The following is a 13,779-nucleotide window of genomic DNA, read 5'->3' as shown; positions in this document are numbered from 1 at the left end:
GCCGAAGGGAAAAGACCCATCTGCGCAAGCGCGTCTAATCGGGCGATTAGACGCTGAAGTAAGACTGCACCATGGCAACGGGGATGCCAGCAACGGAGCAGGTAAGTGAATAACTTCTGTATGGCTCATATTTAATGCACGATGTATATTACAAAGTGCATTAATATGGCCATACAGAAGTGTATAACCCCACTTGCTATCGCGGGACAACCCCTTTAAGGCTGGGTTCACACAGGTTGGATTTGCCGTGGAAATCCCATGATAAATTTTGCTGTGGCAAATCTGCCTGTGGCCCCTAATGCCAGGATTAGCCAGCCATGTGGACGACATTTGTCAAAAATCTCGTCCACACGGGACAGCCAATCTGTTGCGGCAAAGCCGGCTCTGCAGCGCAGATTCCCTGGCCACAGCATGTCTATTTTTTTTTTCTTTGCGGCCATGCTGCTCTCTATGGGAGTGCCGGCCGCGTTGGAAAAGCATGCGGCCAAGGCACTCCAAAACCCGCGGCTACGTGCCACGGTTTTTGAAGCAGCGCTTTCCTGGAGGAAACTTGTCTTTGCACGCATTCCCCATCTTGCCACAGCCCCAAATGAACCTCTCAGTACCCTTTACATAGTAGTGATGTACTTTCCGTGGTCCCTCAAAAGTAATAATGCACCTTTACTAACAGTGCTCTCTTTGTGGCTCCACTTAATAACAGTGCTCCCCTTCTCTGGCTCCACTCTGCGAACGCCAGTTAATAGTGTTTCCACTTTGCGTCTTCCTCTTAATAATGCTTCATTTCTGTGGTTCCAATCAATAAATTTCCCCCTTCTGTCTCATTGCTGGACCCTTGCTCGACTAACTCCACTCAGCAGCACCAGAGGCCTAATCTTCATCACACTTACTAGACGCTATGCTCCATACAGAGTATAACCAGACTATTCCTCATCTCCAGCTCTGAATGCGGTGTTTCCAGAGCCAAGGTAAGGAGTCAGGTTAGACCCCGTACATAGCTCTGCTTCTGGCAATTCCTGTATAAGGACTGAATAGAGTTTTAATGCAGCGCTGCTGGATGAACTTACTGGTTGGAATTATGGTGAAGGGAGAAGCAGCGGCAAGTCAGTGATTGGACATCTAGTGGACCACTAGACTGGCTACACAGTTGATATGCCTGTCCTCGATACTGGGATTTGCGGTTAAAGCGATATGTAACTAATATAAAAAACAATGTACTCACTGTTATTTTCCTTCGCTCCTTCATTCAAAGCTCGCCAGCTCTGGCGGAAAGTCGCTCAGGCTACATTGTGCCATAACTCGTTCTTGCCTGTGTGGCGCTTATAGGTGCTGCTGCGGGACGTCTCGTCACCGCCAAAATCAAAGCATGTTCCTCCATATTCTCAAAAGCCTCATAAATGTCAGCCGTACATCACCCACGCAACAAGCATTGTTTTATAATGGGGAGCTAGATGCAGAGAACATACGCCCCTAGTTACTCGCCAACAGTTGTAAAAACTTAGGAGGACATATCTTTTGGCGAATGGAAGTGACCAGATTAGAATAATATTTACCAAAGGGGAGCTTCATCATCAGGTGTTGAAACACATGAATCGAGTTCCAACATAATTACAGACGATTCCAACATTCAGGTGGCGAACTTGTAATATCCATCTAAAAAAACAAGCCGGTTTAAATGTGAAATAGTGCATTTTGTGCCTTAGATATGGTTTGGTGGTATTTTATTTTTGGGGCGAAAAAAAAGTTGAAAAATAACAAATGACCACTTTAATTTTCATGCTATTTTCTAAAATGTGTAAAAAATACCACACGTTTCTATTGAAGCAAGCTCTATATAAAATTTGTACAACTACATGCATATTTAAACACAATCCTTTTAGTTTGCTACAACAAACATATAGACCAATGACACTATAAGAAGAAAAAAAAGAAGAAAAAAATGCAGCTAAAACACATGCCTCTATTGGGCGCTCAAAAGTTGGGGCACAGACATTGAAAACCCTTAGAGGGGTTGTCCCGCGCCGAAACGGGTTTTTTTTTTTTTCGACCCCCCCCCCTTCCCCCCGTTCGGCGCGAGACAACCCCGATGCAGGGGTTAAAAAAGAACATCGGACAGCGCTTACCTTAATCCCCGCGCTCCGGTGACTTCTTACTTACCCGGTGAAGATGGCCGCCGGGATCTTCTACCTCCGTGGACCGCAGCTCTTCTGTGCGGTCCATTGCCGATTCCAGCCTCCTGATTGGCTAGAATCGGCACGTGACGGGGCGGAGCTACACGGAGCTACACCGAGCCCCATTGAGAAGAGCAGAAGACCCGGACTGCGCAAGCACGTCTAATTTGGCCATTAGACGGCGAAAATTAGACGGCAACCATGGAGACGAGGACGCTAGCAACGGAACAGGTAAGTGAATAACTTCTGTATGGCTCATAATTAATGCACAATGTACATTACAAAGTGCATTAATATGGCCATACAGAAGTGTATAGACCCACTTGCTGCCGCGGGACAACCCCTTTAATTATGCCTCCATTTCCATGACCCCTTTGGCCAGAATGTTAAAACAACCAGTTGCCCCCATAAAAAGGACAACATCGTCAGCCTTTGGCATTCACTTCGGTTTTTACTGCATAGAAGACTATGCACTTGTGCAGATAACGGGAGTAAAGTACGGCGTGGTCGAAAAATAAAACTCGCAGGCATTTGCAAATCCTACGTTTTTGCGCAACATCCGTAAAACTGCAGAACGCTGATAGCTGCGTTCTACAAACCGGTGTCCTATAATTATCGCCACCGTTGAGGAAGGTTAAAATAAATTTACTAATGCTGCAAGTTTTTTTTCCACTCCACTTTCAAAAAATTATAACTTTCTTTATTTTCGGACAAAATAGCTTACATTATAGCTTGTGTTTTGGCGTGATGAATTGTATCTTATAATGGTACTTTTTAATGTGCATAATTGGAAAGCTTGAGAATTTGTTTTTGTATTTTTTTTTTTAATTGAATATACATGAACAATAATATGCAATATTTTGATACTTCACATAATCAGTTTACAGCCTACTTGCATAGTCATTTCAATTAAAATCTTAATTTTTTTTTTTTTAAAGTACAGTGAAGGAATGGAGGAATAGGTGAAGTAGAGTAGGGTGGGAGAGAGAAGGGTGAATGGAGGGTGGGAAAAAGTGAGGGTTGAAGGGGGGAGGAAATTCGTTTTTCAGAGTCAATTCCACAGTTAAGGAGATGTGTCAGCTACAGGTGCCTTATTATACCATAACCAATCACTGTCCTAAGTGACACTTAGGTAGGAAACATATACATAGGATATGATTGTCAAATCAAACATGTTAGAAAGCATCACTGGATCCAGACCAGTTTTGCCAAGGTGTCCACACAGATCTAAATTTTTCATGGTTTCTGGAAGCCCAGCTTCTCAATTCATCAAATCTACGGATTTCATTTAATTGATAGATTTGACTATCCATTGGCTAATGGTAGGTGCATTGGGTTGGAGCTATTGGAGAGGGATTAATAATTTGGCAGCCATAATGAGGTGGGCAATTAAATTAGTTTTGGAAGGCTTATAATTCTCAGAGGGTCTGGACAGGATCACACAATCAAGAGAGACTTTAAAGTTACTGTCAGAAATTTTCCTATTGCTTGTTCCACCCATTCCGAATATAGTTTCAGACCTGGGCAGGATCACCGTATGTGGAATAGGGAGCCCGAATGACCAATACATAACCAACAAAGATTTGAGTCAGAAAGTTTATAGGCAAATAGCCATTCAGGTGATTTGTACCATCTCGTTAACAATTTATAATGGTTTTCTTGTAGTCTGACGCAATTAGGGTCCTTTACCACGAGTGTAAATCGGCCCACCGTTCTTCCAGTCGGCTGGTATACACTATGAACTGATACATTGAATTCCAATGCAACAGATCACATGGCCGTTTTCCCAAGATGTAAAAGCACCCAAAAGCATCTTTTGGGCTGGAATATGTCAGTCGCTGCATGGACTCCTATGGGAGCCAATGACAGCGACCGAAGAAGAGAGGTGGGAGGGAGTTTAGTAGCTTGACTCTTCTCCCCTTTCGGCTGATTGTAATGGGAGGGGGCGAGACGGGGCCAAGCTAAGTGCCGCCCCATCCTGCCCCCTCCCATTTCTGGCTGTGGACAAGGGGTGGGGCTTAGCTCCGCCCCATCCCCCCATTGCATACAGCCAGAGGGGAGGAAAGAGGAGGTGAGCCGGCAAGGGGGAGGGAAGGGAAAGGGGCAATGACATGGTGGCCTCGGCGTATATTCGCCGGGCCCATGCCATCTGAAAGGGCACACAAACGTTAGATTTGTGCACCTGTTCACGAGTTCTTAATCCTCAGATCATAGCGTATATACGCTCATGGGAATAAAGCCTTAGAATGGCCATATGAGGAACCTAGAATCACTTTGACCTCTTTGTCTGTTAGCTTAAAGGGGTTGTCCCGCGAAAGCAAGTGGGGGTATACACTTCTGTATGGCCATATTAATGCACTTTGTAATGTACATTGTGCATTAAATATGAGCCATACAGAAGTTTTTCACTTACCTGCTCCGTTGCTGGCGTCCTCGTCTCCATGGTGCCGTCTAATCTTCAGCGTCTAATCGCCCGATTAGACGCGCTTGCGCAGTCCGGTCTTCTCTCTTCTGAATGGGGCCGCTCGTGCCAGAGAGCGGCTCCTCGTAGCTCCGCCCTGTCACATGTGCCGATTCCAGCCAATCAGGAGGCTGGAATCGGCAATGGACCGCACAGAAACCCTGCGGTCCACCGAGGGTGAAGATCCCGGCGGCCATCTTCACAAGGTAAGTAAGAAGTCACCGGAGTGCGGGGATTCGGGTAAGTACTACCCGGTTTGTTTTTTTTATCCCTGCATCGGGTTTGTCTCGCGCCGAACGGGGGGGCTATTGAAAAAAAAAAAAACCCGTTTCGGCGCGGGACAACCCCTTTAATATTTAGTTTTCTTTCCCAGGAGACAATAAATGCTTGTCTGAGGTCAGACCGTTAAGCAATGAGTTTCTTTTTAAATATAGATAGTTTTCTACTGGAGCAGCAGTGTGCAAGCTTTTATGCTCTCTAGCTCAGAAAATGGGTGGGAACAAGGGTAGGTTTTAATAAATTGCTCAAGAGTTTTGGTTAGGTGAAACAATCGTAAGGCATTGAGAGAAAGGATTATTGTTGTAGACAGCAGACCCTCCAGTAATTGTGTACTCTTAGATGTGCCAAGAGACCAAAGGTCATTAATTGATATCTCATCAAGATAAGACAAGACATGTTTTGTGTGAACATCCAAATTTAGTTCTAAGAAATCTGATATTAGGCTAAGGGGGGCATCAGGAGATGGGTGTGAGGCGAGCTCTCCTCTGAGAGCATCCCAAAACTCACAAGCACCTCTCAGGAGGGTGTCAAAGGAAGATTACCTGTATAGTTTTTTGTGAAGGAAACCAGTTGTTTCTTGGGAAAATGTTCCATAAGAAATTTGGGCTAAGTATCTCACTATTTGTTTTTTTGAGGGGTTAGATAATTCCATCCATCCAATCAACTGGATTGACTTATAATATTGAGATCAGGGAGGTTTATCCCACCTCTCTCCCTCCTCTGAGTTAGGAGGCTGTGAGCTAAACAAGGCCTTTTATGTTTCCAGATGAATCTTCAGAATTTTGACCTGATTTGTTTAAAGAAAGAGTCTGGGAGGTAGATCGGGAGCATTTGTAATTTGTATAAGATTTTAGGAACTAGATATGTTTGTATGAGATTCTTCCTGCCGAACCAAGAGAGCATTGGAAGGTTGTATGTAAGTAAATGCAAAGACATTTCCTTAAGGAGCGGTACGTAATTGTTGTCGTAAGATGCTCTAGACCTTTGGTGATTTTAATTCCCAAACATTCAATGTAAATTTCAGTCCAGGTGTACTAAGTAGATATTTTTAGTTTTTTAGCCCTATCTGAGGGTAGCGTTTTATTTAGTACAGTTGATTTTGAGACATTCACTTTAAAATTTGAGAAATATCCATATAATATTTAATATATTGTTGAAGTTTAGGAGGCCTTGCTATGGGTTAGTCAATAGAAATAGTATATAATCCGCAAAAGCTACAAATTTGAGAGAAAGATGGGTAAGACTAATTCCCTCAATATCTTTACTCTGTCACACTAGTTGAAGCAAAATTTCCAGTGAGAGAATACAGAGGGTTGGGGATTTAAGGCAACCTTGGTGTGTACCATTAGTGACAGAGAAAGGAGGGGAGAAGGAATCATTTACTTTAATTTTGGCGTGGGGGTTGGATTTATCTTTCACCTCTTTCTGTGACAAAGCCTGATTGTTCCTCATTGATCAGATTTATTATGAATTTATTGATCCGCCTGGAGAGGAGTTTGGCCCATATTTTTATATCCAGATTTAGAAGGGAGATGGGTCTACAGCTACCACCTGAGAGAGGGCCCTCCCCTTCCTTATGGATTAGGGTGATAATTTAGGCTTCCTGCGTCTGTTTGGGCAGTTGTGTTGCTTGTAGTAAAACATTAAAAGACATCGCTAGCTATGGAAGGATTATTTCCTGGAATTTTATGTTGTGGGAGCTGTTTAGGACTGAGGTTAGTTCTTCTAGGGAAACTAGGGTGGTCAATGTATCAAACTCTGACTGGCTTAGGGAGGGAAGTTCAAATGAAACCTGCAAGGTCTTTAGTTTTTTATTTTTCAGTTTTTCTTCTTGACTGTCTATGTTCAAATTGTATAACTTTGAGTAGAAATCCTGGAAAATCTGAGCTATTTTCATTGTTTTTCTATGCATCATCCCTTTTGAGCCATTGATTCCTGAGATGTGTTTTGCTTCTGGCTTTTTTTATTAGAGAAGACAGGGAGGAGGAAGTGAAGATATAATCTTTTCTTTGATAGGTATTGTGCACAGGAGGACAGAAGGAAAAGTCTCTGAATGACATAGGTCCTGCAATGTCTTACCGTAGCGATCATAGGTGTTATCATATGTCTCCTACAGGGAGATAAATTGTATAAAAAAATAAATAAAATAAAATTTAAAAAAACAACCCTTTTTTGCTCATTTTTGCCTATTTGTATAAAAAAAATAAAGAAAAAACCCACATATGTGGTATTATTGCTCCTGTAACGACCTGTAGAATAACTTGAGCACACTAATTATCCTGTGAAGTAAAAACTGTAAAAAAAAAAACAGAGGCGAAATGCTTATAAAAAAAAACTATATGTACTCCAAAATGGTGACGCAAAAAAACAAGCTCTCACTAAGCTCCATCCATGGAAAAATTAAAAAGTTATGCGACATTAAATGCAATAATGCAAAAAATTATAATTTACAAAAAAAAAGGTTTTATTGTGGAAAAGTGGAAAAAACCTAACAAAATTATAATGTTTTTGGTATCCATATAATTGTACTGATTAAAAAAATGCATTGTATCATTTATGCTATTTAATTGAAGCTGTAAAAAAAAAAAACTGCGGCAGAATTGATGTGTTTTCTGCTCTCTGCTCTCAAAAAATAAATAATAAAAGTTTTACAATATATTATATGCACCCAACAAAAATTATACTTTGCGATGCAAAGAAGAAGCACTTATAATTCCGTGTTGACAAAAAATTAAAAAGCAATGGCTCTTGAAAAAGTTATGGAAATTAAAATCCCCAAAAATCATTGTATTATTAAGCCCAGAATAGGCCATTTCCTTAACCCCTTAGTGATGAAGCCAAATGTTGAAAATCTGACATGTGTCAATTTAACATAGAATAACTCCGTAAAGGTTTTGCATAATTAAGTGATTTTGACAGTGTTTTGTCTGACAAGATATATATTTCTAGGTGTTTACTTTATTTTGAGCACACATTTAAAAAAAACTTTAGCTTTTTTTAACCGTTTGGGAGACGTACAAATGTAACATTACTTATCAACATTTTGAGGAACACTTTGTTTTCCTACACCAAGCCAAGACAGCAAAGTCTCATAGGTGTCAGAATGATAGATACCCTCACACATGACCCTATTTTAAAAACTACACCCCTTAGTGTATTCACTGAGGGGTGTCATGAGTATTTTGACTCCACAATTTTTTTTTCAGCAGAAAAAAATAAAATTTTAACATTTTTGCAAATATGTCAAGTGCACATGATAATGAGGATTTGCACCCAAAAATTGATACCCCTGTTTGTCCTGTGTTCAGAAACATACTCATTATGGCCCTAATAATATTTTTGTATGCACAACAGGGCCCAAACTGAAAGGAGCAGCCGGTGGCTTTCAGAACAGACATGTTGCTTGAAGGTACAGTATTTTAGGCCGCATTGCTCACTTGTAGAGCTCTTGAGCGGCCAAAACAATGGAGAACTTTCACAAATGACCCTATTTTAAAAACTGAACCCCTTACTGAAATATTCTAGGGGTGTACTGTGTATTTTGACCCCACAGTTTTAAAATGAATCCAAGCAATGAAGAAGGGAAAAATATTATTTTAATTTTTTGGCAATTGTGTCATTTTTTAAACCTTTTTTGCTTGTACAGCAAACATATGAATGAAGAATTGCACCCCAAAATGGATCACCCTGTTTGTCCCATGTTCAGAAACATACCCATTGTGGCCCTAGTCTTATGTCTGTATGCACAGCGGGGCCCAAAGTGACAGGAGCAGCCGGTGGCTTTCAGAATGGATATTTCGCTTGAAGGTGATTTAACCCCCATTGCCCACTTATAGAACCCTTGAGCGGCCAAAACAACAGAGAATCCCCCCAGGAATGAAAACTTGCCCCCTAAAATGGATCCCCCTGTTTTGTGTTCATACCAATTATGGACCTAATCTTATGTCTGTATGCACAACGGAGACCAAACCGAAAGGAGCATTACACTTCAACTGTTTTTAACTTTTCGTGATGTTACTCCCAATCATAGCATGACTGCTCATGAAAGAGCATGTGACCTGATCATACATCAGCGGCCTTCATAGGCATTCTAGATGGCATTAGCAATTATTGCATGCCCAATGCACGGGAGCAGCATTATAGACTCATAGACTGGTAAAGTTGGAAGGGACCTCCAGAACATCAGGTTCAACCCCCTGCTCAGTGCAGGATTCACTAAATCATCCCAGAGAGATATTTGACCAGCCTTTGTTTGAACACTTCCATTGAAGGAGAACTCATCACCTCCTGTGGTAATCAGTTCCACTCATTGATCACCTTCACTGTCAAAGTTTTTTCTAATATCTAATTTGTGTCTCCTCCATTGCGGTTTCATCCCATTGCTTCTAGTCTTTCCTTGTGCAATTGAGAATTGGGCTAATCCCTCTGCAGTATGACAGCCCTTCAGATATTTGTAGACAGCTCTTAAGTATCCTCTCAGCCTTCTTTTTTGCAAGCTAAACATTCCCAGATCCTTTAACCGTTCTTCATAGGGCATGATTTGCAGACCACTCACCATCTTGGTAGCTCTTCTCTGAACTTGCTACAGTTTGCCTGTCTTTTTTAATGGGGTACCCAGAACTGGACACAGTATTCCAGATGAGGTCTGACTAAGGAAGAGTAGAGGGGGATAATGACCTCACGTGATCTAGACTCTATGCTTCTCTTAATACATCCCAGAATTGTGTTTGCCATTTTGGCTGCTGCATCACATTGTTGACTCATGTTTAGTCTGTGATCTATTAGTATACCAAGGTCTTTTTCACATGTGCTGCTTAGTCCAATTCCTCCCATTCTGTATGTGCTTTGTTCATTTTTTTTTGGCCAGATGAGGAACTTTGCTTTTCTTTTTGTAAAATACCATTCTGTTAGTCACTGCCCACTGTTCAAGCTTTTCTAGATCTTTTTGAATACTCTCTCTCTCTTCCCTAGTGTTAGCAATGCCTCCTAGCTTTGTGTCATCTGCAAATTTGATCAGTTTCCCATCAATTTCCTCCTTCAGGTCATTTATAAAAATATTGAACAACACTGGGCCTAGGACAGAGCCTTGTGGTACCCCACTTGATTTATTTTTCCACTTGGATGTGCAGCCACTCTTTGAGTACAATCACTCAGCCAATTGTGAGTCCACCTAACAGTTATCTTATCAATCCCATATTTGGTCATTTTTTTCAATAAGTATAGTATTAGATACTTTGTTAAATGCTTTACTAAGGTCAAGATAAACTATATCCACCACATTTCCCTAATCAACCCAGTCAGTTATACTGTCATAGAAGGAAATTAGATTTGTCTGGCATGACTTGTTTGTTACAAACCCATGCTGGCTCTGGGTAATTACTCCATTTTCATCCAAGTACTTGCATACATGCTGTTTAATAATTTGTTCAAAGATCTTTCCTAGTATAGAAGTCTGGCTCACAGGCCTGTAGTTTCCTGGATCCACCTTCTTCCCTTTTTTAGAAAATAGGGACAACATTTGCCATTTTCGAATCTTCTGCAACTTCTCCTGCTGTCCAGGAATTTTCAAAGATTATAGCGAGTGGTTCAGCAATTACCTGTGCTGCTTCCTTTAGTATCCTAGGGTGTAATTCATCTGGACCCTGCAACTTGAATTCATTTAAGTTATTTAAGTGTTCCCTCACCATCTCTCTCTGCTTATAGATAGCCTACATTGTTTTATTCCCCCCATAAGCACGGGAAAGGTCAGTTCCATCTACTTTCTGATAGAAAATAGATACAAAATAGGAATTTAAAAGTTCGCCTTCTCAACATCATTTTTAACCGATTCACTATTTTCATCTTGTAAGCATCCAATAGCATCTTTGACTTTTCTTTTGCCATACCTCCACAAATCCTTTTTCGTTTATGTTGAGAAAGGCAACACAAAATCTCAATGAGGTTGAAGCCATTTTTCCTATGTAAGGGGAAAATTCCTTCCTGACTCCAATCTGAGAATTGGAATAATCCCCGGATCAACATCTCTTTTGAACGAATTAGTGACTATAACATGATTAGCAACTATAATATGTAATATTGTAATGCTCAAGAAAGGTGTCTAGGTCCTTTTTTTGAGTTCGTCCTCAGGCAGAGAGATCCATAGTCTCACTGCTCTAACAGAAAAGAACTCCCTTCTGTGTCAGTGGAGAAACCTTCTATACTCTAGATGTAGAGGATGCTCTCTTGCTACAGTCACAGTTTTTGGTATAAATAGACCATGGAAGAGTATTGTGCTGTTTACAACTTGGTCAAGGAGAGGGCTTAACTCTTGACATGTGAAAACTGCACTGTGCAAGGTATAGATATGAATAAAATGTTTCCTGCAGCTAAGTAAAGACAGGTAAAAAGCGGTCAACCACTTGAACAAACATTTGCTCATCAGTGGTTGATAGTAAATAATCATAGAGGATAGAGGGACAGAGAGATTAATTACTAAATCTAATGTTGAGAAGTTTAGAGTACTTTGATGTGCCATGTCAGAGTCTTGAAAGGTCCCTAATGTTGGTGCAATTTTAGATAACCTCTTAAACGTCATATTAAACTTCACCTGAATATTTTAATTGTTCCTTGCTCATGGTCATAAGAAAAACTGTGAGGGAAGTCTGATTGTCATAGTTCCATTACAGTACATAAATGCAATTGATATTTCATTTATTTGGAATACAATTGGATAATATTTCATCCATTACTCATTGAATGTTTTGGTTAATAACTAGGCAGCAAAAGGCCAATGACATGTAATAACTGCTGGTCAGAAATCGTTCATGGAGACTCTGCCAACAACATTCCCTCCAAATATGTGCACAAAGCAAAACATGTATGATATACAGTATAACAGACCTCAAGTGTTTGACAGAAAACTAGAGAGTTGGACAAAAAAAATCCAATATGGCCAGTTCTTTATTTACCCAAAGATGAATGGTTGATGACCATAGACGTTAGCTTGTTGGCAGGACTTCCTGAAAATGGTGGGCTATGTCAATAGAACACGGTTTAATCATACAGATGTTTCAGCTAATAGTTCAAGTTTTTTTCATTAATCTTTCTAAGAACAGTTTTCTAAGTGCCCTTTTCACATCCTTGTTTCTCAGAGAATAGATAATGGGATTTAATGCTGGTGTGATGACTGTGACGAGGACTGCAATCATCTTGTCTTGCTCCAAAGAATTCTTAGTAGCTGGTCTCAAATATGTGCAGAAAGCAGTTCCAAAATATAAAAGGACCACAGTAAGGTGGGAAGAGCAGGTAGAGAAGGCTTTACTTCTGCCTTTTTTTGAATGGATATTCTGAAGATGGGTTGCAATGAAAGTATAAGAGATGATAATTAGAACAAATGTGCCTAGAGCTACAGAACCTGTAACAATGTTGACCAGGCTCTCATTGATATGTGTGTCGGCACATGCCAACTTCAACAGGGGTTTAATGTCACAATAGAAATGAGATATTTTCTTCATACAAAAAGGAAGTCTGGAGGTCAAAATTGTATGGAACAGAGAGTATAAGAAGCCAGCAAGCCAGGATGTGAATGCTAGTTGAAGACACACTGCTTTTGCCATGAGGTCATGGTATCTCAATGGGTTACAAATGGCAATATACCTGTCATAAGACATTGATGCAAGAAGCATTGCTTCAGTGCTTCCCAAGAAATGAAAGATGTGGAGTTGGACTATGCAACCTTGAAAAGATATTCTCTTGTCATCTACAAGTAAACCAGACAACAGCTTGGGAACTGTGGTGGTTGCATAGAAAAAATCCAGGAAGGAAAGGTTTCCCAATAGGAAGTACATTGGAGTGTGAAGAGCATGATCTGCAAGAACCACTACCACAATACTTAGGTTGCCAGTAATGCTTAAGAGATAAAACATAAGAAAAGTAACAAAAAGCACAATCTGGACCTGAGGGAGATTGGGGATTCCTAGAAGAATGAATTCTCTTACAAATGTATCATTCAGCTCTTCCATTGGAATCTGGAAGCAAAATAAGAAAAACTTGTTAAATTTAGTATTCAAAATTGTAGAATTTATTTATGCTGATTACCATTTTGACATAAAGGAATATTGAAATCTGGAAACATTATATGCAAAACTCATTGAAAGTTATTTCTGCTCGAAATTTCTCAATTTGTAGATACCAATTTCCATTCTGATTTAAAGGAATTGTCTGGTTTTAGAAAATTTCATAAGTACAGTATTTTGTGCAATAAAAGTTGTACAATTTTCCACTGTGCTTTCTTTGCCTACTATGACTAAGAGTTTGTAAAATCTTGAAATGTATCATAGTTGTTCTGTATGCTATTTTCTCATTTGAAAAAAGTAAGTGAATCCCTTGCAAATAACTGGACTTCTGCACTGATTCCTGATGAAATGTAGTACTTTTGCTATCCAAGTCACAATTATAGACAAACAGAATCTAGCTAAACAATGAACACACACACACAGTTGTACCATTCATGTTTTTATTAAGCACATTGAGTAAACATGCACAGGAAGAAAAAATAAGTGGACACATATTTAACCCCTTAGTGACCAAGCCTGTTTGCGCCTTAATGACCAGGCCAAATTTTGCAAATCTGACATGTGTCACTTTAACATGGAAAAACACCAGAAAGGTTTTGCATATCCAAGCGATTCTGACATTGTTTTTTCGCCACATGTTGTACTTCATAATAATAGACCAATAGAATTTGTGTTTATTTATTAAAAGCGCCAAAATTGGGAAAATTTTATAAAAATCGTAATTTTTTTCACATTTCCAACTGCAATATCTCAAATATGTGCAAACATAATATAGAAAATTTTGCTAAGATATAAATTTACATCTGTTTACTTTATT

At 39.9% G+C, this 13,779-nt stretch overlaps 1 protein-coding gene across 1 annotated transcript; it reads right to left on the bottom strand.

Annotated features, from left to right (window-relative positions):
* Positions 1-11,969: 11,969 nt before the first annotated feature.
* On the bottom strand, positions 11,970-12,908 carry LOC136571892 (olfactory receptor 12D1-like). The gene has a single exon (XM_066572508.1). The coding sequence runs from the start codon at positions 12,906-12,908 to the stop codon at positions 11,970-11,972; it is 939 nt and encodes a 312-aa protein (XP_066428605.1).
* Between the last annotated feature and the right edge of the window lie 871 nt (positions 12,909-13,779).

Source organism: Eleutherodactylus coqui, chromosome 6, assembly GCF_035609145.1.
Source record: "Eleutherodactylus coqui strain aEleCoq1 chromosome 6, aEleCoq1.hap1, whole genome shotgun sequence".
Lineage (NCBI taxonomy): Eukaryota > Metazoa > Chordata > Amphibia > Anura > Eleutherodactylidae > Eleutherodactylus > Eleutherodactylus coqui.
This window is presented reverse-complemented; position numbering and strand designations above follow the sequence as displayed.